We start from the raw sequence: 26189 nt of genomic DNA, 5'->3' as shown, positions 1-26189 counted from the left end.
TGTCAGGCTCTTTCTACTTCTAAACTCCTAAACTCCAGCTTTGTCCTCATGGGACTTGAAATCTATGCCTCCCCAAATGATTAATCATTGCTTTGTCTTCTTTAAATTAAAAACCCATGCTACATAATTTTCAGGAAAATATAATTGTGCAATTGTATTGCCAGACCTTTGCATGAATTCCTGCAAGTCAAGCACAGAAAATGACCCATATTCAAGGCAAATAATCTCATTCCACACTAATTTATCTGTCTGTCCAATCCATCTCCCATGTCAGCTGTCATATAAACGAGGCACAAGGCACATTCCCATTTTAGCGGAAGTTTTGATTGCCTGTATAGGCAGATATTGATTCCCATGGAAATGAAAATCACAATTTAATGACCCGAGAGGTAAATATTGACCCAGGTCTTAAAGAATAATCAATCTCAGTGCCCTCTGAGATACGAAGTCGATGTACACATGGCTGTTACATATATTCTCCATGTCTTAATCAGGAATATTCAGAAATCTGTCAATGAAAATATAAGAATCTCTAAAGAGAAGGAATTATTTCATTTTACACCAACAGCATTCACTGTCATGTAGAAAGGAGCTTCAAGATTTCATTGAAACTGTTTTCCAGGACTTATGTTGGAGACAAATGGATGTGTGTAGGTAGAGAAAAATTATGAACCCACATAGAGATGGGGGAGAGCTATGGGGTGCAAAAATAGAATCGTTTAGGTTGGAAAATATCTCTAAAATCATCAGGTCTAATCAGTAACCCAGCACTGCCAAATCCACCACTAAACTCCATCCCCAAGTGCCACAACTGCACATGTATCCAATACCTCCAGGATGGTGGCTCCACCACTGCTCTGGGCAGCCCTTTCCAATGCTTGATAACCCTTCAGAGAAGGGATTTCTTTCTCATATCCAACCTAAACCTCCCCTGGCACAACTTGAGGCCATTTCCTCTTGTCTTGTCAGCCTGGGGGGAGAGACTGACACGCACTCACTGTCAGCCTGTCCAGGTCCCTCTGCAGAGCCTTCCCACCCTTCAGCACATCAACACTCCCACCCATATTCCTACCTAAATACATGCACAAGAGGGGAGAAACAGATGGAGAACATGAGCTTCTTCCACCGACTGTTAGGGCAAGACTTACCCTCATTTGCTTATTTACCAGCTCTACAGCAGCTAAGTTTAGCTGCAGCATTTCAGGGAGTTTATTTATCTGGGAATTGAGCACATCCATTCTTTCAGCTCCTCTGACACTGGGGGGGCTGAGGCACACGTAATAACCAGTCAGATGGACAATTATACACATCCCATAACTTACAGGCTGTTGCTTCCTTTGGTTTCTGTCCTGTCAACTTCCCTTCCCACACCACCATCACCTCCAGAGCTTTTTGTGGGGCTGAGGGCCTGCAGGTTCCACACCTGGAGCATGTGAACAGCCATGTACCCAGCAACAGCTCTGATCCACACACAATTATCCTGAAATGCCTCCTTCCAAAGAGCTGCATTTATTAATTCCCCTAATGACAGACATTTTTCCAGCTAGTGTTTCATCTAAGCTACCAGCAATACACAGTCATAGCTTAGGTTAACCACAGTTACCACCTAGAATGTATTTCTATGAATATCAAAGAGAATTTTACAGCTTTTGTCTGATTTCAAGGCAGAAAACTCAGCTCAACTGCGTATCAATTACCTGCCAATTTACAGAATTACAGCACACAAAAGACAATATATTATCTGCTTAAAATATTATTTATCAGAAATCATGCAGGGATGATCAGAGAGTGGAGCTGCCTGATAAGTAGCAGGTCTATAATTCTGCACCTCAAGAAGCCTGCAGACAGGTCCTTAGTGACAGATCTTGAGACTTCTTTGCTGGTAAAAGATGACTAAAGCCAGGTTCTGTAATATGGCAGCTGGTTCAGGCCATGGAACCTTTCACTGAGTGTCACCAGCTTCCACAGGAGAAGCGTCAGTGCCACTGAAAACACTGAAAATACTTTCATAGCACTACATTTTAATTAATTTGACTGGATACTGCAGTCACTCCCAATGTTTATACTCAATTATTCTCTACAGCACATCCTTCTGCCTGATTTTCACACCACAGGGTAGCTTATGTCTCACCATTCAGCCAAGGCTAAGAGATATTTTGAAGTCTGAGCACCCAACACAGAATTCTTCCTGGGATATGTCTGGGCAAGCACTGAGCAGACTTGGCACCTCCCAGTGCTTTTTCTTCAGCCTGTCCTTCCATATGGCTGGGACACTGAGACACACAAACCAGTCAGACTCCCAAGCCTGCACTCACTGGGATATGACTCAAAGACATGCACAATTTTTAAATCTATTTGAAGTTATTTGCCAGCCCTGATCATACTGATCATCCTAAAGGTAAGGACTGCCTTCTAGCTCAAAAACAACTCTCCTTATGAGTCACAGAACCAGGTACCTTTTAAAATAAAAGAAAAGCAATATATAAAATGGAAAGCAAGAAAAGCTGCTGGAAAACCGAACTTTTTGAAATTACTTCTCTTTTTTCTGTAAAGTCTCTTTCTTAATAACATTGTGACAGGACATTAAATTCCAGTTTTGAGGTAGACGTGCTTAGAGGCTTTTTCCTCTCAATGAGTACATTATTGCAGGCTGTGCTTGTTTCCAAACTCCATATAATGACTTTGAGAGGCAGCAAACTCTGCTCAGAGCCTTCTGGTCCACTGGATGTTCCTTTCCCCTTTTAGAGCACCCTGCTCTTCACTAGAAATGAGATTCTCTGCAATGTCCCAGTGCACCCAGTCTCTTGGTCCCATTAGGGTTCCCACAGGCAACAAGGTAAGTAAAAAAACTCCATTTAACAGGCTCTGTTCTTGTTAACTAAAGAATTAAAGTGGCCTTGGTTTGAAGGGCTGCTAAAGTTCTTTGCTTTTCTCCTTCAAGCAGCTTTTCTTTGCTTTGAAGAAACTGCTTGCACTTCCCTAGGATAAATTAAACCAAATCAGCTCACAGAAATCATCTGGCTACCAGTGAACTTGGCTCCATGGGATCCTACAGGTTAAAAGAAAACCCAATAAAAATAAACAAAAAAACCCTACCCCAAACTCTCTTCTGAAGGAGGGAAAAGGCATTTTTGAGAATGTATAAACTAAAATCAATGTATTCTTCAAAGGCAAAGAAAAATCAGTTTATGAAGTCTGACATGCAGTCTGTAAGTGAGGGAGATGGTGGGATCAATAGCCTCCCTTCACTCAACAATGATGAAAACTTGTACTGAGTATTCAACTTTATGCACCTGAATATGACAAGGAGGGTCATGTACTAAAAGAGGCCAGACAGCAAATTACAGGGTAAAACAAGACTCTTCCCACACTGCTCTGAACCAAAGGAAAATGTTGGTGACTCAATTTGCAACTCTGAGTTTCAACAATACTCCTCAGCCTACAGAGATATATTTCAGGGCTGTCAGCTTAGACAAAAACTAAATTATGCAAGAATTCTCACAGAGAAGATCACAGACATTTTCACCTCGTTTGGGGCTTTTCTCAGCAAACCCAGAGGGACTCTGGTGCACTTGGACATTTCCTGCCTGGCTGTAGCTATCACCCACAGACCTGCCAGTCCCTGTGTCCACATCTGTTTGTCAACATTTGAAGCTCCTTGTGGTTTTCCTCCTGGGGTCTCAGAACTACTTTTTCCTTCTGCTGGGCAACTGAGCAGATGGGATGGATCCCAGACCCATCTCATGAATTTCTGGTAGCCCCCAAACCCAGGCCTTTCCCCCTTACCAAAGCAGAAGGGAGGTTCACACACTTTGAAGGCTGTGATTGCTTGGGGTTGCACAGTCCATTTAGACTAAATTTTTTGGAATTTCTCCTAATGCTTCCATGAAGATAGTAATAACTTACTCATAATATTTAGCTTAGTTGGAGCACTTTGGGGATATAAAGAGCTTTCAGAAATTAATTTTCTCATTTTTATTCCAGGTATATAGAGACTCTTGTTAGAAGATGCTTGTTAGAAGATTCAATAAGTGATAAATATTCAAGACTTTCAAAACAATTCCACAAGATGAAAGTGCAACAGGACACGATGCTCCAAAATCACTCCAGCTCCCTCCCAAAGCTGTTCACACAAGTACAATAATCAATCCATTGACAGAATCACACAAGAGAACCTGGAAGAGACTCACCAGAGGAGCCCGGCCGATGCTGCTCAGGTAATAGAGGAGGCCTTTGGCGTGGTAAATTGTTGGATGCAGCTGGGAGCTGGGTGTCAGCCACTGCCTGTTGAGATCATCTCCACTCAGTGAGCAACGAAGGCTGAAATCAGGAAGCAGCACATCACAAACTGGCAAAACAACAGCTGATTCCAAAGCATCTCCAATCCTGGCAAGCCGTGGCACAAGGACAGGGAATGTCAATAGAAGACAGATGTAATGGTTTTGAACTTTGTGCTGGAATGAACCAATATTCCATATTATATTTTTCAGGTTCTTATAGTGTATTAATTTTCCTAGTTGAATTTTATTAATTTAATTTCCTTTCCTTCTTAAGGTTCACATAATTGCCGTCCTGCAAATAAATGCAGTTTTTCACTTACCTAAGAAGGCACTAATCAAAAGGCCATTTAGAAAGAAGTCTTCTGAAACATTCTAAATTCTGTACTATGAAATTCACACTGCTTGCATAGAGCACAGGCTTCTCAAAACCCCCAGAGCACAGAGGCACATCCAACTTCTACTCATTCTAATTGAAGACAGGCACTCAAATCTCATTGACCAGTCTGAAACATGAATGTACTTAAATGAGATGAGCTGGGTGTCTCATTTAAGCTTCTCTTCTCACAAGAAATGTCTCTATCTAAGGCCCATCAAGGAGATCATGATACCTGCTAGAGCATTCTGTAGAACAATTACCAGCTTCACTGCAAAGGCTGCATAAAAAACTAAATAAGAATCCCAGATTTGCACTGAGGAAGCATTTCCCTTAGTTAGTTACAACATATTCTGTTACTGACTCAATGATCAGTGGAAGATTGCCAGGATACTTGACCATGTGGAGCAGTACAGCACTGTGCAATTCTGAAAAATTCAACTCATCTCCCTTGTTAGTGACTGTGTAGATCAGAGCCTTACACTCTTCAAATGATTTGCTGTAATTTGGTTGATAATCTGCAAATCACAGTGTGGTGATAAAATTCTGGAATCCACTCTCCAGCATATGAGATATTGTGGTAGGTCCTCATCATCTCCAAACTATCCACTAGAATGTTTCCAGAGGCACTGCAAAATGGGGGTGCTTCTTGTTCAAAAAAGCTAAAATATCCTAAACGCTGGATGAATTTCTAGCTACGGAGTTGCATCCAGCTTTGCTGAAATTAAAATATAAATGTACTAATAGAGATGGGTTCTGCTGGGGTATTGATAGAGGTTAGGGTGTGCTGCATGTGGCACCTTGGGCATTATTAGTGCCTTGCAAAATGCTTGGAAAAAAAGGGTTGAAAAGCAGGAATGTTTTGGTTTTTTGTTTTTGTTTTTTTTTTTTGTTTTTGTTTTTTATTAGGTGAGAATAATGGAGAACTGGTTAAAAATGGAAGACAAAGAAATAACGAGTTACTAAGGATATTTCATATATCTTTAATGTAGAAAACAAGGTCTTTAATGACATCTTGGTGTTCCTGGCAACACCACAAGATCCATTCTAAATTTACTCCAGTTTAAGTTATCTGAATTCCCTTATTTCCTCATAATCCATACTTCCCATGTTACTCACTCAGCAAATCAGAAAACACTAGAAGTAGCTAACACTTGGGATGTCAGCAAATTCTGCTGGGAGGCTTCTGCCAAAAATTCTGCATGAAAACATGACAGTTTCTGCTGTGTTTTCTAAGGGCTCTTCGGATAAAGTTACCTTTAGGCTCACCTCTCCTGATCTTCAGGACAAGAGCTGCTCAGCTGAGATTAGCAGCTGTATTTCTGCCAAGGATTTGTGTGCCTGCACAGCTTCCCTTCCATAGGTACAAGGCCACAGAGAGAGTCACTGGATTGCATAAGGAAACTCATCTTTCTCCAGTGTGACCAGCAAAAAAATAAAACCCAAACACTTCCTTGTCATAAGGCTGTGATGTCTTCCTCCATCACAGTTATACCAGGGAGTAAAACTAAGTGAGAATAACAGCAATTTTCATTCTGAAGGGAAGAATGATAGCTGGACTTGTATTCTCAAGTTTTAGTTTAATATCAAGAAAAAAAAAAAAACCAAAATGGAAGGGAGTCTTTTTGTTTCAGACCTACAGAAATAGTTTTTCATCATTGTCATTGGTCATACCCCAAACCTACTATATCCCCCTTTCCTGTGGGAATTGACATTAGTTTATGCCTCCTCAAACCATCCACACTTCCCTCTGCTAAAATGCCTTTGTACCCACTGGATGAGTCCAACATAAAGGGAGAAAAAAAGCAGGGAAATAGAAACTGCTAAAAGGATTCAGTAAATACAGAGATTAATATTAAGCCACTGCCAAACTCAATTTTTATTTTTTAGACTCAACTAAAAGCTTCTGAAAATGTTGATTATTCCTTCAGCAATTATAAAGAAATCCCAGGATATGTCACATAAGAAAAATTCCTAATTAAGTCCATAATACAATCTACCAATTCTGTTGCTCTGACACAAAATGTGACTTTTTTCAGAGGTGACTATGACAAGACAATCCCCAGCTCTGCAGTTCACAGGTGCTGCTGTGCTTAGGATTAGTTTAAGAAGTGTAATCCAACTCTAAAACAATAATTTGGAAGTTCTTATGAACTGTTTGGAAAGAAGGTATCATCTCTACAGAAAGCCAAGAGCTTGGAGACAACGTTCAGCTTTGTTCCTTCAAAGATTAACATTTCTGCCCATTTAAAGCTTTAAATATTAGCCCTCAACTTGGCTGTATCCACAGCTCTTGAGGACATGCAGAACTCAAATTTAATTACAAGAGGCTGATTTTTCCCACCCTGCTCTGTCCTTCCTTCATTCTGCTAAAATCTGTTTACTTTTGAACATGCCAATTCCCTGTCAGTCCTGTTTCTCCTTATCCTTTCTTTCCTTCTCTCTCTTTCCTAATAGTGATGACATGCACAGATAATGGTTTTGCCCGTTATGCTCTGCAGCCAAGGGTGAAGGTAAAATATTAAGCTGATTTCAAATGCTGATAGCAAATAAAGGGGCTGGAGAGCTGAGACTGGCTTTGAATGTTTGGCAGGATTTCATGGAATTCACTACTCAAATCAAAGGCCTTTCTTACAACACAACTCCAAGCTATTATATTCCCTTTAAATGCTTTACATGTCTTTTCTCTTTTAAAGCATAAGGAAGACTACATGCCACCTTGGATGGGACTAGTGGCAGCTTACAAAACAATTGGCAGAAAAAATTCCAGTAAAAAACACCACTTCAGTGGCTCTATGTAAAGCACCTGAAATTCTGCTAATTTTTACATATCTTCAGCCCAAGTGTACTACCCAGAGATATCTCAAATAATTAAACTGTGATTATCTTGTTCAAAAGCCTGATCTGTTTGTTATAGTCCTCCCTCCCCCTCTACTTTTATATAGCCAAGACATTTTGGCTTTGAGGGCAAAGTAACCTCAGAAATTGCACAAAACTCTGCACAAGCCATGTGTATGGATAGAGAGATCCTACCTGGTCCTAACATGAGCCTTGATAAGGTCAATGGAACATTTCAGTGTACTGCAATAAGCCTGTGTCCCACACAGATACAAAAATGGCAGGGGATGAGAAACACAGGAAAAACAAAACTGAACAGGGTTGTGTAGTAAAGAGATTGGGGATAAGAATAATACACAAGATATTAGACAAGAAAGAATGAAATGGAGAGAGAGAAAAGTCACTTTTTAAAGAAAATATGTTGCTGTGCTTGGAAGATAAAATACTTCCCAGTCTCCTGTCCATAACAGATAAAAGGAAAGACAGGAGCCATCATATTGAATGAATGATGTCAGGACTGATAATAACAGCACCTGGGGCACAGGGAAATATAAAATCTAAGGGGATGCATCATGTTTGATATGTAGAGAGAAGCATCACCATTCACTGTGCATCTTAAAAGCAGACAGCAGTACCAGAGTAGGATGAGAGTGTCTGTATAAAAGGCAGCAGGCACAAGTAAACATCAAGATGCCATCGAGCAGCATGAGGCAGCTTCAGCCAGACACAGCATGCTGGACTTTATAAATAACAGCAGCCTAGGATGAAAACTGAAATATTTTTATTAAGATGTTATGGCCTGCCATTCAGAAAACTGAGAGCAACATGGAGGGGAAAAAAATATAAAATGGATAGAAAACCCTTTGTTTCTCTTAATTTTAAATCTTTCCAGAGATCAAGGCTGGTGATGGGAGGTAGCAGTAGCAGCAGCAAAGCCCTCCTTCATATTGCAATGGAGAGTGTCAAAATATAGCCATTATTTTCTGGCTTGGACTCTGGCTTTGTTCAAGCCCATGGGCTGAAATCATAATGGCTACATTGCATCCTGGTATGGCCCTGTGATGCCAATGATTATTCCAGAAATGGAACATCACCAGAACAATGTAAATTTTGGAGGCTTTGCAATGAAACAGTTGTCATCAGCATTACTGCAGTTAACAATTTATTTCCCATCCTTCTCTTTCCTTCTTACTGCTGGGAGTCCAGGAGCTACAATCCCTATTCCTTACCTCTTTTCTTCAAGTGTGTATTTCATTCTTAAGTCCTAATCACACTCCTATCCTTACTTATGCATGATCTCCTATAATGCTAATTGTCCCCAAACCTCATTTGTACCACATCTGTTTTTTTAAAAAACCAAACAGGTTTTTATCAGGATTAAAGCATTGGAGCACCAAAGCAGGCTGGCCCTGTTTAATTGGCCAGATAATAAAAAACAAGCCCAAAAAGCCAGTTTCTCCTAAGAGATCCCCATAAAGTACCAAACAATGGTGTTTTTTCAACTGCGCTGTGAAATGCTGCCTATTTATTTTATCACCAAGCCTTTAAGAGGAAATTTTTTATTAGTCTCTTATCTTCTTTTTTTTTGTGGCACCTTACACACACACAATGCCAGACTCATGTCCTGAGTGACACTTTGTGCTACCTGGGTGCCAATGAAATGACCTGTCTCATTTCAGCCAGCGGCTGCTGCACCACCCTCCCCTCCCAGCACTGCTAAACCCACGGTGCACAATTCTTCCTCTTGGACAAACACTATCCTGAGCTATCACTCTGCCAGTTTTTTCCTGCCTCCCTTCAGCTGAGCACTGATACTAATTAGGGTAATGAACCTTCAGCGTTTTACTCGCTGCGTCTGACTGATTTTGTCACAATGGACAATTCCTTCCTCCCCAAGATAAATGATGCAATCTGTGCTCTTCCTGGTCCGTGCATGTACTGTATCTCTATCCTCTGCCTCTGATGGAAGGGCTCTTTTTCTCTCTGTGGACACATTTCATTAAGCCACACTTTGTCACAAATCACTTGGAGATGCAGAACGAGACCTGCCTCACCCCAGCTAATGCTGCCAATGCCATAATCAAAAAAGACAAGGAGTTCACCTGATCTGCTGGAAAGGTGAGCAAACAGCATTGCCAGGGGTGAGCCAACCTCCCTCTCAGTTCCAAAGAATGCCCAACTCATTTCTATTTTACTTCTATTTATAATAGCAGCAATCATTAAATAATAATTAGATAATTCATTCACCTGCAGTTGCCCACACTTTGCACTGTCATCTATGAGAAAAGTTCAAGTAATAAAAGTTTTGTGCTATTTTATGAAGTAGCAACTAAGGATTCAGGGAACAAATAAAAAACTGAGTTCTCATCCACAACATAGAGTCATCTCAAGAGTCTCATGAGGCTCTTCAAATACTTTATTCAATGCAAAAGCCTTAGAACAGCATACTTAGACACTGGTTTTGGGTGGAAATTTCACTTTTCAGCTCTTATAAGTATCGACTTTTTGCTGAAATGTTGACTTTTCCTCACCAATCCAACAGCAATTCCACAGAAAACTCTGTATTTTCTGTCAAAACTCCAAATTTTACTATCCAAAACATCAGAACTGGTTAAGGATATGTCTCAGAAAACATGAATTTGAAGTTTCTTAGGTACCTGTTCCTCTCTTTCAGAGCAGCTCCTTGAGGGGAGCACATTTTCCCTAAATGGAACATCAGGACTCTGTGACAGCAACTCAGTGAGATGCAGAATCATGATGCAGCATGGGAGTTGTAGTTTGTCTGGAGCAGCCTGTGCAAGAGCAGCCAAACAACTCCCAAATGGCGCAGTGATGACAGTTCCAAATGGAAGTTCTGTTTTTAAATTGGAAGATTTATCTCCAGGTTTGATTATCCATTATTCACAGAAAAGCTTAAGCTTTCCATGGGGTGAAAGAAAAAAAAAAAAAAAAAAAAAGCAAAAAAATACTGAAAAATATTTTCCCAAACAGCTCCAGTTATATCCTCCTACAAGCGATGTCAGCAAATCCTAATTTTGCAGGCAGGGATATTGAGAAGTGAAGCCACTCATGCAGCAAAGCAGTAAATCAATGAAAAACTAGGAATAGAACCTGACAGCTGATGAAAGCACATCACATTAACTAAAACTTTGCTTTTAAATTTATGTCCTTCAGCCTGTTTCTAATTCTTATATCCTTTCCTATTTTAAATGTGGCTTGTATCCATAGAGCTGGAGAGGATTCTTAACTGACTTAAGCTAATTGCACACATATGGGTTGCATAGAATTAACTGAGTGAATTTAAAAATCTGTTAGCTAAATCAGTGCAATCTCTGCATATAAATGAGCACTAAGAATTGCAATTTGCAGATGATTGTTCTAAAACTTAAACAAAAATAAACAATGCAGAAGGGCAAAGTGTGACATCATAGAATTAAGTGATAATCACAAGCTAGGTATGTGGAGGCCCAAAAAAAAAAAAAAAAATGAAAAAGAATGTACTCCAGTGATTTTAGATGTTCAATAGTTTTTTTCTACAATCCCTCCTTAGCCAAGTAGTCCAGGAGGTGGAACCCTGGCACCTGCAAAGCTTTGTATGAGATCAGGCTTGTTTCAGCCAGCTGACACCTCCTAGCAAAGCAGGACAGTGGCCTGTCAGCTGGCAAGGAAGAAAGGAAAAAAGAAAAAAGAGAAAGAAGCCAGGAAGACCTCAGAGAGATGAAGGTGAGGAAGCCTGAAGCCACTCCTCCCCAGCTGAGGTGCAGTATGTCCCATTCTCCATCACCTCAGTCATCTCCAATAAAAACAAGCAGCAGGATAAATCTCTGCAAGTCACACCTGCATGACAATGAGGTGGTGGTGTTCCAAAATAAGATGCTGTTGAGCACATATATTTTTGGCCCCGTAGGAGGCTGAAAAGTTGTTTTGCCAAATTTGTTCTGTTGATTTCTGAAGAGAGGTTAATAATAAACTTCACAAAAAAGTGTTCAAAACATGGCTGATCTAGATTAGGCAGTGTTGGTTGTGCCCTGTATTGCTAAGTAGGATCACATATTAACTCTTCAGTATTAAGCCCCATTGGTCAAAAAAGATTGTTTCTCTTGTCTAAGAAAGATCTGGCACAGGATGGGTTTGCTGTGTCACCAAGTCACTCATGCCAGTGCAGGAGCACAAAAATGGACCTCAAATCACAAGAATGTGCTGTGATTTATAGTGAATTGGCCACAGGCTGACATAATTCCTCCATTAGTAAATTATAGTTCTGGAAAAGCAGAATTAACTGAAATGTGCTGATTTGTGGCTTACAAAATAATACAAACCCAAGTACAAATCTTGCTAACTCTTTCCTTTTCAAGGCAGTGTGTTTGTTGCTCATCCTAGAAGGGCTCCCCCTCTTTTTCCCACCTCCACCCCATCTTTTTCCAGTTGGTTTAAACTCTGTGTGATTATGAAGACATTACAGCTATATCTTCATCATCACTGACCTCTACTAACCTCAACAGACTACTTGCACAGCAAATATCATCTCTCTACAATATAATAATATTTCCTCACAGGTTACTCAGCAATGATACATATGAAGCCAAGCTTTTTATATTTCTCCTTTGTGACATGGGATTTCTAACTCTGCCTGTGAATTCCCTTGAGGAGCCAGGAGCTCCTATAAAACACTGTTTGCTTTCTTTGCAATAAATGTTCCCCTCTGTGCAGATGAACAATATTTATGGATCAGACCCATTTGCAATCCAACTTCCATTTCAGAAAAGGCAAGCTGGAAATAGATAATCTTTAAGGTCCCTTCCAACATAAGCCATTCTACGAAAACAGAAAAAAAAACCCAAAACAACCAACATACATCACCCCACCAGAAAAAAAAAAAAATCAACCTCCCCAAAAACCTAATGAAAACACCTCCTCCTATTTTTTTGTTATACATTCCACATGCCCTTGAAAGGATGTGGTTATTTTCCAGGCATATATATCACTGAATTCTTTCTTTGCCAGCACATTGTATCTTCCTTGTTGATGTTCTACTCCTACATAATACTTCTCTCCAGTGTTGTGAACTCTTGGCTAACAACGTGCCTGATTCCCCCACATATTCCTGGAGACCATTAAGGCTTTGAGGCACTTGAGCTGTGGGTTAAAAATACCATCACTACCATAACTGGAGACTGCTTTATGCAGTAGCTAGAAAGTGATGCATAGCAAGTGGTTTAAGAAGTCATTGCAGCTACTGGAAAAAAAAAATTAAAATAATAATAATAATGAAGAAAATCCCCAAATAGCACTCACTGTTCTGTGGAGTTTCCTCCTCAACAATGTGTGCACCATTTCCCCTACTACGTCTCTTCTGTAAATATCTTGGGTAAAGAGTAACAGAGGAAAGATTGAGCTCCTCCAGTGGCCAGGCAAAGGAAATAATGTGTTTAAGGAATGCCAGACAAATGATGAATTTGAACTGCCCCTGTATGGAATCTGGCAGCCACACAAGGGCCACTCATCCAGCCTGCAGACAACAAAGTGTCACTAATGAAACATCCATTCACCGGGGCAGGCACACCAGCAATAATTACTGAATAATGATAACGGCCAGGAGACACAGTGAGATAACAGTTCTGCATCTGGAATTCTCTGCAAAACAAATCCAGCCCTCTGCTAGCATCAGTCTCATCCTTCAGTGCTTCCTCAGACACCAGGCAGCAGCGCTGGGAGGGCATTTGGGGCACTGATCAGCAGCAAGCAGAGCAGTCACAGGGAAGAAAAGCAGTTCAGGGTTCTGAGCGTAGATGCACTAAACTCTCCTTTATTTGTTTGCTTTCCCCCACACACATGCACTGCGAGCCTTCAAACCTCAGCTGAATCCTAATTCTGATACTAAAAAAACCACAACAAATTGCACTTACATAACTGCTCATCCAAGCATGGTGTCTCTGGGCACTTCAAAACAGTAAAGTTAAACGAAGCATTCAATACACTTATTAAAATAAAGTATCCACTAGAGAAACCTGATGGGCTTGCAGAGCACTGCAAAACAGTCAGGGAAAAAAAAAAATTAATGTACACATATAACAAGCAGCAGCAGATAGAATTCCTGTCAGAGAGGAAAAAAAAAAACCAACCAAATTCTCCAGAAAGCTTCAAAAACCCTAGCAAGACTTGGACAAAGTTTTAAGAGAGCTCATTCAAGTGCTAAGTAAAGATGGCACCGAGAATTCAGGATGCACAGAAAGATTTAAAATTCCCAAGAGGTGCTATCACAATCTCAGGGGAGCTGAGAGACTTGCAATGGGTACCTTGCTGAACATATTAACAGTCCCAGTCTTGGTGGAAGTTTCTAGTAAAGAAAAACTAGGGCACTAGATAGGAACAAATGCATGGAAGTGGTTCATATAGACTCATGTGAGAAAAAAAATCTAAGCTGCTTTTGCATAGCAATTGACAAATTTTAATTGGAGACTGGTACGATCAAAAAATTCCCTCTTGAAACAGATTTGTAAAGTGAAGTTACTTGAATACTGAAATAAATGACCTGATTTTTCAAAATATGGAGCTATTCATCATAGCCTATTGAAGTTCAATAGAGTTGCAAGCACACAACGTCTTCCAAAGTCAGGAAATTCTTAACTAGCTTCCTGAAAAAAAAAATTAGATTGGATCAATTAATTTATGGTCCTTAGCATTCATTTTTAACTCTCTCCTTAATATGAATCAGGAAGCTCAAAGCATCAGAAGATATCAGCAGAATTTTCCAGAATGGAAGATACAGTGTTTATCTAAACATTGTGGGCTTTTTCCCTTAGTTCTTCCCTGCCAACCTCTCTACACACTTGTTTTTAATATAACAGAGTAGAAGAATGATCTTTTAAAGGGGTACAAATTGTGTATATGTGAATATGTGGGGATGGATGGATAATCATGAAGACACCTATGAAGAAAACAGATTATCAGATTTTGGTAGCAAAATGTTTAAAAATCTTTCAGATAAGTGGCACTGCCCTTTTACAGTGAGTTAAGAATATCAGGTCCTGATCAAAAATTGAAATATTTCATTGGAAAATAGATGACAAAGTACCAGGCTGACAGAGTCACTTATTTAGACAAGGAGAAAAAAGAGAAGAGAGCTGTAATGCAACCTCTATATCACTTATTATAAGACACAGAGAAGGGTAATCTACTGCTATAGCTCTCCTAGTTAGAAGGCCCATGGATAAAATTGACACAGTGTCACTAAAAGCAATTTATATCTCCTGGCTGGTCCAACTCAGCACACTCAAATAGCAACCAAAGAATAGGCTTATGTTGTTTATCTTTATAGAAATCCACAACCAAGGGGTACAGTTTTTCCCTGTGTATATAAGAAAACTCATTTTAACCTTCTCATAGAGAGAAAAATATTTTGCATAACTGTGTAGAAGAGCTGAAGCCATTTTAACTGTTAATACACATTTAGGCCCAGCAGGTGGATGACAGCACTGATGTATTGCATTTACAGGGCAGCATAACATTTGCCCCTGAGGAGAAACAGTGCTAAGATCCAGCTTGGAACCAAGAGGCTTTCAAAATTCTCAGCCAAAAAAGACAATGTTCTGTCACTGCTAGGGAACTTCAAGATACTGTTTTCCATGCAGATGCAACTGTAGTGTCTCTCTCAGTAGAACCACATTAAAAAAGCAGAGGAATAAAATTTTCTCAATTTCAAGATGGAGTTGAAAGAGAAACAAGCGTAGCGCTTGCTTAAAATAACAACAAAATGCTAACAAAGTCTCTGGAATAATTCTGATTATACCCAATAGTGTTTTTCCTTTTTTAATTTCTTCAGCATTCCTTGTTCTCTGAGCTAATTCTACTACTCAGACCCAAGAGAGAATAAAGACTCAGCTGCATAACATTTAGTCAATACAGATAAGCTCACAGAAATATCCCCTGCAAAAATCAATGTGCAAATTCAAGCAGGCCATTCTGATCAGGTGGAATAAAGGTTGTACAAGGTTGCCAATTATTTTGGCTTCTCTTGTATTTCTGGAATATTTATCAGCAAGGGAATTCTCTTGCTACCTACAAGAAAGGATCTAGCTAAAACTTTGACTGCTGTTCCACCCTTCTTGACCAGCTTCATTCCAATAACATTGTGTAATTAATAATGCCATATAGTAGATAGGAAAAAATTCATGCAAGTGATTCATATATGCCCATGGGAGCAAAAAACTTTAAGCTGCTTGTGCACAACAATTGAGAAATTTTAATGATTTCAATAGTTGTAATTTTTATTAAGGTATAACAATGTGTATAACCAGAGAAAAATATAAATAGTTTTCCAAAAAGTTGATTTTTCTGAGCAGTTGGCAAGTTTGATGACAAAATTTGCTATTGAAAAAAGGGGGGAAAAGTACTCCAAATTAGTCATATTTTTTGGCATTTTTGAATGGCCAAAATAAATATCTACCCTCTTTAAAAATAATTAAGCATCCCTATCCTCCCTCAGAGTGCAGTGAATGCACTTTCAGTGTGAAATCTCCATTTCAATAGGACCATCTCTTTTCAGACTAACACTGGGACATTTCAAACAATTATATAATCATTAAATTAAGCCCAAAAAGCTTCTTTAAGGTATTACTGCCATCACTGTATAGATGGCTAAAGTAACTACAAAACAGTTTAATGACTTGCCCGAGATTGCACAGTAAACATTTGAGAAAAATGGAAAAATGATGATTCAAAGAGTGCAAAACATTCATAGTTTCTTTTAAAGCTGTTCACAGCCTGAAAAGCAATTACTTAGTGGCCCTCAAAGGATGCCATGAAGGATGCTTATCTCTATTCCTGAGCACTGAAAATTACCAGTGACAGACAGCAAAAAGGGATTGCAACCAGAAAAATAATAATAAAAAAGAAAAAAAAGAAAGAAAAAAAGGAAGAATTCGGTCTATAGAGCTCATTTCTCTCCAGCTCACAAGGCAAATTTGTTGGCCTGAAAATCAGGCTCTCTGAATTGCAGCTTTGGATGTATTTCTCATGGTGTGCCTGCACAGCTGCAGAATCCCAGCTGCAATTAGGGAGCCTGGGTCTTCCATCACTGCTCCGCGCGCTCCTCTCCAGCGGTGGCGGTGGCAGCTGCAGCTGGCCTGCCATCAGCCCCAGCTGCTGCTGAGCAGCAAGGCAGCAACTGCAACCGTGTGTAAACAGCAGTAAAACATTCATTTCACAGGTGTGGAAATGGGCTGAAAAGTGCTTAGCGTGGTTTCAGCCCAGCGCTTCAGTCAGGTGAATACGACTTCCCTGGGAGAAGTCACAGAGTGGGGTTTTAACACCGTCAGAGGGAGGGGGGATGAGATGAGTGCTAAGTGTTCAAACAGCCAAAAACATAATCACTGGATTTCAAAGTAAAATCACTTTAGAGGCAAAAAAAAACCTCCCCTCGTGATTCCAGTTGTGAGCCATTCCCCAAAGATTAAAGATTAGGATGGTGCCCTCTTCTCACACTCGTCTAAGAGGATTCTCATGTCTTTCTGCAGCTCTTAAGAAAAAATACTGCATCAAATGGTTCACAGATGCTAGGGATGAATTAACAGGATGATAGTTTACATCCAAAGCCATAGATTCATTCCTTCCTCAATATTCAAGTTGACCCTAAATGATGCATTTTGGTGAATCCTTCTGAGTCCAGCTTCTAAAGGGTACAAGCAAAGCTCTCATTCAGCTGGTGTAAACCTAAGATAATTGCACCACTAGAAGACACTGACAAAATTAAAAGGACTTAGTGCTTAACATCCACTCAAACAATCATTTATTGCTTAATTTTCTTTGACCTGTGTCATGTGGCTATCCCATCTTTCCCTTCCTGAATCCCCCAATAAAGGGACCCAGGAAGGATCCCCTTAATTCTTTCTCTTCTCTTTCTTTTAGAGAAGAAAAAGGTGTTGAGATTCAAAATAGATCTCATGGGCAGCAACAGACTGACACAGCAGATATCTCTCCACTGCAGGTTTTCATTTCAAGCTTCCAATGTTGCTCAGGAATTTCACATTTCATTCTTATGTAGAGAAAACCATCTCTTCACCTCTCAAAAAGTTAAGAAAGCCTTGAAAGAAAAGAAAAAACAAACCAACAGTACCCAAAATGTTGAAAGCTGTCACATCAAAGTCAAGACAAAAAACATTCTACCAACCATCCTCTGCAAACACACCTCCTCTCTTTCAGTTTGTTCCAAGTGTAAAGCTCCAGAAGAAGAGGAGCTGCTCCTACTATAAACTGTTGTCTCAATAACATAAAGACATTAACTAGGCCAGGAGGTCTTTTGTAGATAAAGATGAGGAAATGTGGTTGAGGAGCTGCCAGTTCCCTTCCTGCCTCTTACAGGTCTGTCCCTTTACCTTCCTAATGGGAAAAGCATCAAGGAAAATTCCCCTTGGAAAGGGTTTTCCTGTTCTGACAGTGCTGGCAGTGCTGCAACAGTTGGGAAGGAGTGCCAGCCCCATCAGTGGGAGCAGACTGTTTATCACTGACACCAGAAAGCTGCTGGAATGGGAGGACTTGGGCCCAGCACTGCCAAAAGGGGATGTTTGGCCTGGCAGTGGGAAGAAAAAGGGATGCCACAGGGCTGTCCTAACTTATCCCACTGCTCCTTGGGTAGAGCTCACTATCTTGAATTGGCAGAAAGACCTCAGAGCTCAATCCTTCTGTCCCCAAATGATTCTTCAATCTGTCACAAAGAACAACTAATGGACATTGAAAAGAAATAGGTGATTTTTTTTTCCCCCCGTGCTATGGAAATTCTCCAATATACAGTTTAAATTTCCCCTTTGGAACAGAAATGGTACAAGCAGGACTTAACCTAATTTAAAGATCTCTGCTGTTGGCCTACAAAAGGAACAGGATCATTCAGTAGTCAGAGACTGATTTACTGTCACCATTTATTCCAAGAACCTTGTTTACTCTAATAAATCCTTATGCTCTTGCCTTACTCCAGAGGACAAATAATCACCAGGTCTTCCTCCTCTAACAGGGTCAGGAAGATAAATGCCCTAAGCCACTCAGCCTTGCAGACAGCAGCAGCTTTGGGCTTTCATGGTGTTCCTTCACAGCTACTTCTGCTCTTGCTGTGGGGTCCTCCAGGGATGATTTGTCACAGCCCATAGCAAGTTGCCTAACAGTTCCTCACGTAATTCAGTGACAGGTTACATCATTGTTTCTCCTGGAGTGCCTCAGGGGGTCTCCTCCTTCTTGCTTTTCCCTTTGCCAGCTTCTACTCACATCTACCATCTCAGCAGGGATGTTATTTGAAAGAAATGACAAAGTTTTGGAACAGGTTCCAAGGTAAATTAGTTTGCATCTGTTACAAATTCTGCTATAAACTATACTTGCATCCCACAAAAAAATCTCAGGGATAGAAAACTTTTAAAGAGAGTGGAGGCTCAAAGACCCCAGTGGTTTATTATTGACCTAATCTCTCCCTTAAGAAGCTAAAGTAATCTTGCTGCAGCAGCAGTTTGGGAGATACCACTTGAATAAAATAATGATAGGAATAAACTCAGAAAAATCCCTTTTCTTACAGGCTATTAAATCCTCCTGAAGCTGGGGAAGTGTCAAGAATAAAGCTTAGGACAAATGGCTGGATATATTTTTTTGCTTTCATATGTGTAAAGTAACTCAAGAGCCTTGAAGGAAAGAATCACTTCCTTGGGTATTCTGATTCAGTGAGCTAAGTTGAAAATCATTCCAAAACATGTTTCCCATCATTACAAAGGGACATTTGAGTCAACTATGTTCTCAAAGTATTATTTACATCCACTTCTCAGGATTTCATCAAATGCAAAGTGACTATGCTGATTGAATGGACACAGCTTCTTAATTGCATTCAGAAAAGAGAGCTGCTTGAATTTTATTTATTTACTTACTGATTTATTATTATTATTTAGCTGTCTGCTTCCAACTGCAAATAAGTCATTGCTGCTCCATTAACCTGATCACATATCTGTGTTTCAAGCTCAGCCCAGAATGTCCACACAGGAAATATCTCTGCAACACTTGGGGAGGCCATGTCCTGCATTTTATGGCCAAATCGTGGGTTACATTCTTAATGAGCACCTGTCCAGGTTTCCTACACAGTAAATAGATATTCTCCAAGAGATTCTGTGTGCACATCTAACATCCTAGCAAGAGTTGCAATGGCAAGGGAGCATCAGCAGATATCTTCTTTTTGCTGTTCCCAAAAGAGAGGTTTCCTTGCCATCACAATCCTTACACACAGTGTTTGCTGCTTGTTACTTTCCATCTGCCAGCAGATGTTCAAGCCAGATGTTTCACTGACAGCTTCTGATTGGTTCAGAGCAGACAGCTTGTTCTTAAAACAGGATTTAAAAAAGAAAAAAACAAAAGAACCCAAAAAAACAACAGGAGACATTTACACAGCACAATTGGGTTGCATGTACAGTTACCAGCAGAGCAATTGTGAATTTCCAGGGGGGTGTAGGAAAACAAGATCCAGTCACAAGGTACCTATGTTGACCATTCTGCCCTTCAAGCTAAAGGCTGTAGAAATGCTTCACACAATGTTACTCAGAAGACCATCTAGACAGCTATTTACCATTTCCTGAAACAAGAAAATTAATCAAACCACCGTTCTCCTATTTTGTATGACTGGCCAGCAGAATATGCATTTTCAGAACATTCACCAATGCCAAAGATATCCCTGTTAGAATGCAAGATATTATGCTACACATGAAAATAAGCTATTTAGAACAAGGTAATAACAATTCTTATTCCTTCTGCTCTTGGGCATAAGATTACCTCAGCAAACTTAGAAAGTTTTTCCTTACCATACCATCATCATTAGAATGGCCTGCTCAGGATTCAGTATTGACACTTGGTGTCCCTATTTAATCTGGTGATGACTACAAATGTCAGGCTTTGTCCTCTTGGACCAGGTTGCCATGTGATGCCTGCCACTTCTTTACTATGCTTTTTTACCTTCCTTTCAACTGCTACTACATTGCATGGTGAAGAAGAAAAGATGTTTTCTTTCTGTTGCCTATAAACATCTTCATTGCACTTCAAAGTAGCAGGGGGGAAATAATTACAAATGGTGAAAAATATTGCTCAAAACAAATAAAAAGAGGAAAAAGTGAACCCTTCTCTTTAGTGAATTGATGCATCAATATATATATATTTTAATATGACCTTTCTATACTCAGATGCACTGCAGATATGTCACAGATCATTCTGAATAAATAAGGTGATCTTCCTTCCAAATGTACCACTAGCAAGTCTGACACAACATTTTTTTTAAAATCCAGAAATGATAAACAATATTCATTTGTCTCCTACTAGACACTTATCTGTTTTTACCTCCAGGTAGGACAGCTTATAAAAGCAACATCTTTCCCAAATCCCTACTGGAAGCAAAAGGAATATTACCTTATAATCAGCTCCACACAGACAAATGTTTTATTCGTACCTCACAACTAAAAATAAAAATAAATAAATATATCTACACCAGCTAATTATATCTAAATAAAAACCACAATGTGGCTTTTAAATTATTTAAAATTCTTTTCTCAACCTGCTGAGGTATTTTTTAATTGTTTGGGATAAGTGACACCAAGTGCACATTCAGAGAGTGAAAACCCAGAGAGTACAGTAGGTCATGGAATCCTGGGGCCCTTCCATAGATACTAAGAGAAATGGATTATTACTAACACAATTTTTAAAACAAGTCAAAGACAATTTCCTTTCACTTAGCCAAAATAATTTCAAGGAGGAGAAACAGAGAAATCTGCTTCCATTTTCAAGTTTGATGGCTGCTCTTCTCTTGTAAATTCTTCCCCACTACCACCTGTTTCATACTTGTCATTAATATCATAATTACTGAACTGCTAGTCAGAGAATTTACAATCACCACCTATTATTTCTTGGAGATTAAGGGAAAATGCCATAGAAATGAAAGCTATGGTTTGGAAGATATAAACCCAGGAATCTTTTTCCTGGGATTTGAGCTTGTTCCAGATCTGAGGAAAGTTTAAGGTACACTAATGATTCTGAATGCTATTAATTGGACCATATAACACTCTTTCTTATTTAATATAAAACAGTCTATATAAGTAATGGGGGAAATATTGTAATAGCACAGGCCAACCGGGAGCAAAGCTACTTAATGAATCGAAAAGGAAGAATTATTTTACAAATGCAGGAGAACTACTAGGCCAGAGTTTCCCCAGATTGAGGTACATTATCAGAGCAGCAGAGGGAGACCAGAAAGGGAAACAAGGCATAATACCCATCAGAACAGGGTAAACTGAGAATAGCTGACATAAAGCACACACTTTTTCAACAATTACTACAGCTCCTAAAACACATAGTACCCTAAATAACTCATGGAATCTTGGGTACCAAATCTAGATAATAATTAGTCTGCTTGAGAACAGCTGGATAAACCTTCCTTTATGCTGGGTGGAAGCTGCTCTCTCTGAACTACAGCATTTTGTGATCATAGAGTGGTTTGGGTTCAAAAGGACCTTCAAGGTCATCTTGCTCCATCCCCCTGCCACGTGCAGGGACATATTCCACTGGACAGGTTGCTCCAAGCCCCATCCAACCTGGCCTTGAACATTTCCAGGGATGAGGCCTCTACGGTTTCTCTAGGCTGTGTGTTCCAGCACCTCACCACCTCAAAATACAGAATATTTTTCCCTAACATCTAATCTAAACTTACTTTCTTTTGGTTTGAAGCCATTCCCTTTTGTCCTGTCACTCCAGACCTTGTAAATAGTCTCTTTCCTGTTGGCTTCCTTCAAGTACTGAAAGGCCACAATTAGGTCATCCCAATTTCTTTCCCATTCCTCTCAGTCTTTCCCCATAGCAGAGAAGTTCCAACCCTCTAAACATCTTGGTGGGCTCCTCTGGGCTTGCTCCAGCAGGCTGATCTTCCTGGGCTGGGGAAGGAGGCAGCTCTGCAGGTGGGGTTTCACCTGAGGTGGAGCAGAGGGGCAGAATTCCCTCTCTTTTCCCGCTGCCCATGCTCCTCTGGATGCAGCCCAGGATGTGTTTGGCTTTCTGGGCTGCCAGAGCACATGGCTGGGTCATGTCCAGCTTCTCAGCCACCAGCACTTGTTCTTGTTAAACCTCATTGATTTTCCATGGGCCACTGCTCAAGCTTGCCCTGGTCAATGTCCTTCTTTGAACCCATCTGACAATAATGAACTATCTTCAGAGAGTCTCTCTACTACCAGGAAAGAAGCAAATATTTCTCTGAGCAGCCACCACCAGTAATGATAAGCAATGACCATGGAGCTTCAAAGGTCCTTGGTCCACATCATGCTTAAGAGGAACTAAAAAAAAAATCCTAGTGGATTACATAAACAAAAACAAATAAAGATGAAAAGTGGGAGACTGGGAGACAAAAGCCAGAAGGAGAACTGCATGGGGAGAGAGACATTCACAGAGAAGGAAAGGGCAAAAGTTTAAGACAGATTCTGAACCGAGAAGAAATCAGGATATAACTCCCTGTGGGAGTAAAGCAGGGAAAAAACACCATATGCTGGGATAACAAGGAAAAGGAAGCAAAATATTTATATTTCTTTTCACATAACTGAAAAGGTATAAATCATAAGAAAAACCAGCTTGGTACTCTGGGGGTTTCTCAGTATTGTTTTGTTTACACACAGAGACCCAGGACTTTGCTTAGAGCATCTTCCATTAGCTCTACAGAGCAGAATGACAAATGAGAAACCAGATCATTCTCTGGAAGTGATGCTAATATCAGTCTCCTATGGTTAATAAGCTTCTGCACTGTGGAGGTTTTGGCTGAAAGTTCATGCTGCAAATCCAAATAGCACTGGGCAAACGTCGGATGGGAATCCTGGAAAAAATGCCAAACTCTTGCACCAAAAACCCAGAATGATGAGAAAAACAACACTCTTCTTATTTGACAATGTTGCTTTTCCTTCCCTGTTCCTTGCAAATACTGGAAAGAATCTAATTTTCAGTACAGTCCTTGTTACCAAAAATCCTAACACAAATTATAGACTGTAATTTTAAACCAGACAGTGAAACATGAAGAAACTGAAGACAACAGCTGTTCTCCAATTTGGAGCTAAGAATACATTATCAGTCCCAAAAAGCAATTACAGCCTACAGGACCTTTAAACCAGAAAAAAAAGGTGAAAATCAAAGTCAAAGGCTGAGTTTCTCTATCCAGCCTGAGAGGCCAGTCCATCATCTGTGCCTGTAAGCTATTGACAGATTGCTCCATCAGGTTACAAGATACTGACATCATTTGTCTGTTGCTGAAATGCAGCAAAAACATTCAAATATAATAAAGTGACACCTCCACATCATGTTGGAAGGTAAGCAAGAAACAGCTATCAACCAAAATTAGTGCTCCAAGGGAGGGAACAGCACAAGTGTTTGACACATCATCAAGGATTACTGCCCTATTTAACAGCATTCCTCTGATGACAGGTAATGACAAAAGTGATGGCTCATAGCCTGGGCTATAGATTTTGCAGACCAAAGCAGAAGATGCCACATGGCCTTGCTCCTCCTCTGAAGGCAGTGCACAGGGCTCACACTTGCAAGGGTTGTCCGAGTTTAGAGAGAATTCAACACCCAGAACAAAATTACTTAAAAGGTGTCATAGCTGGAGTAAACATTAACCTTTAAAATACATGAAAAGATTTCTTCTTGTCAATAGCTGCTCTGGATATTATTTAATTGTTGTGGGTTTTTTTTTCACCTATTTTCTGTTAAGGATGCACACTGAAAGCAGAATACACTACAGCATTCTACCAGTGCTCACTGCAGTGAGCTAAAGGATCATGGAGAGATGCATGGAGGGTATAGAGATGCTTTTCTTCACTCTATTGTTTCTTATGACTTCTTACATTAAATGAAACTGGAATTTAGAATTCCTCCCTGCTTTGCTTGTTCATCTTTTCTCCCAGCTTAACCTTTCTTTTTCAGCCTTACCCTTAGGATTTCTTACCCCTGTCTATGCCATTCTGAGCACTTCTTTTCTCTGTACTCAGCCAGGTTTACCTCACTGTGACTTCAGCTGTAGGAGTTAGCAAAATTGGCTGCTTTGATTAGAAATGTGTGAGTGGAAGGCAGATAATAGCCTGGTTCTTTACACCTGATCTCCCAGTGAGGGGTCATGGACAGGGGTCAACAGCTGAAATAAGTGTCTCATCACATGAAGAGTTTGTGAAGGAAAATCTGCACTGTCAAATGAAGTGGAGCACAGCAGCACTGGGAGCTGGAGGGCCCTGACTTATCTACATATTTGGGTTGGTTTGTGTTTGGCAAATTTTATTCTAGGAAGGAGCTTCCAGGAACTGTAGAACCTGAAGTCCTGCACTGAAATGCAGAAGAGATGCACCTGAGGGACTGACAGCTCCATCCTCCCAGAGATGGATTTGCCACAGGGGCAAGAGAAGCTGTAAGCACCCACCCTTCTCCAAGGCTATGCTCCCATTCCTGCAATCAGGCTGCAGGAATAATCTGGAAGCAAGGGGATTTCCTTAAACCAGTTCACTGATGGGCTCTGATTAAATTATCTCCAGGCTAATTAATTTGTTGATTGACACTTGTAATATGAAGACCATCCCAGATAATTTGAGACTGGCCATCGGTGAATCATCAAGTTAAAGCCTTTACTTTAAATGTGACTGTTATGAATGAAATGTCACATAGTGACATTTGATATTTTGCACCAATTACTACTGTGCATGTGGGCACATAAGCACCATTTAAGCAGAGTCAGACTCAGGCTTTTAGGAGCTCAGGGATCAAAAGAGACAGACTACTTGTCTTGTCTAGGTTTATAGACTACATAGCTATTGAGAGTCCATTAATCATGTAGAGGAAAGAAGGCCATTATGGCTAATGAAAAAGAGAGATGGACTCAAGGAGGTTGAAATGGACAGGTGCCAGTTGTGCCACACAACCTTTGATCCTCCTGAACAGCCACTGGTGCATGTATCAATCTGAAATGAATTTTAAAAAATAAAGACCTACTGTTGGGTTAAATGTAACACAGAGAGAAGAAGTCTGAGATCAAGTCCCACACTTTCCAACAGTGGGAGACAGAGCTGTGAAAGTTTGCCCCATTACTGTTTAACTTGAATGGTCAAAACAAGTAGGGTTGTGGTTGTGACACAAGGTTCCTGTGTCAGGTGTGTTGAGGGTCAAAGCCCTGTTCCTTCCCTCAAGACTCTTTTATCACCCTTACCTTTAAAACAGCTTGTATCACTTTGCCATTGCTTCCCATGTCTCATACATGTAGGAAATTACAGACCAGGACTTTCATTCCACTGCATTTCAGGCTCAAACTACCAAACAGGGGTGAAAGGGAGAAAGAGAGAAAAGAGGGAAAGTCTGGGGATGTATCAGGGCATAGAACCATGCTTCCAGTCCAAAACATGGCGCTAAACAGGCTTCCTTTAGAGACAGCTTAGATGTTTAGAACTAAACTTGGTGGCTTTTTGAAACCTTTTGTCCTCATGATTTTTGAGACAACTGTTGAAAAAGGTTTATTCTTGACAAAGATGTAAAACTGGGTATTTCGGAAGTTTCAACAGAAAAAGACTTTAAAATTCTCAGCTCAAGACTCTGAGGCTATTATGCCCATGAGAACATGCACTTCCAGCTTTCTTATTTTCTCTTTTGAGCACACCACTGACCCTACCTACAGCTTCCCCCAG

The 26189-nt window shown here is 40.2% G+C and overlaps 1 protein-coding gene across 1 annotated transcript in view; it reads right to left on the bottom strand.

Annotated features, from left to right (window-relative positions):
- AGBL1 (AGBL carboxypeptidase 1) overlaps positions 1-26189 on the bottom strand; it is a 246847-nt gene that overhangs the window by 124391 nt on the left and 96267 nt on the right. The window contains exon 18 of the mRNA XM_054642371.2: positions 4191-4320. Coding sequence (XP_054498346.2) covers positions 4191-4320 — 130 coding nt within the window. The remainder of the gene's footprint in view (positions 1-4190; positions 4321-26189) is intronic.

This window comes from Agelaius phoeniceus, chromosome 13 (genome assembly GCF_051311805.1).
Source record: "Agelaius phoeniceus isolate bAgePho1 chromosome 13, bAgePho1.hap1, whole genome shotgun sequence".
Taxonomy (NCBI): domain Eukaryota; kingdom Metazoa; phylum Chordata; class Aves; order Passeriformes; family Icteridae; genus Agelaius; species Agelaius phoeniceus.
The sequence above is the reverse complement of the archived record's forward strand: the minus strand, read 5'-3'. Positions and strand labels throughout refer to the sequence as shown.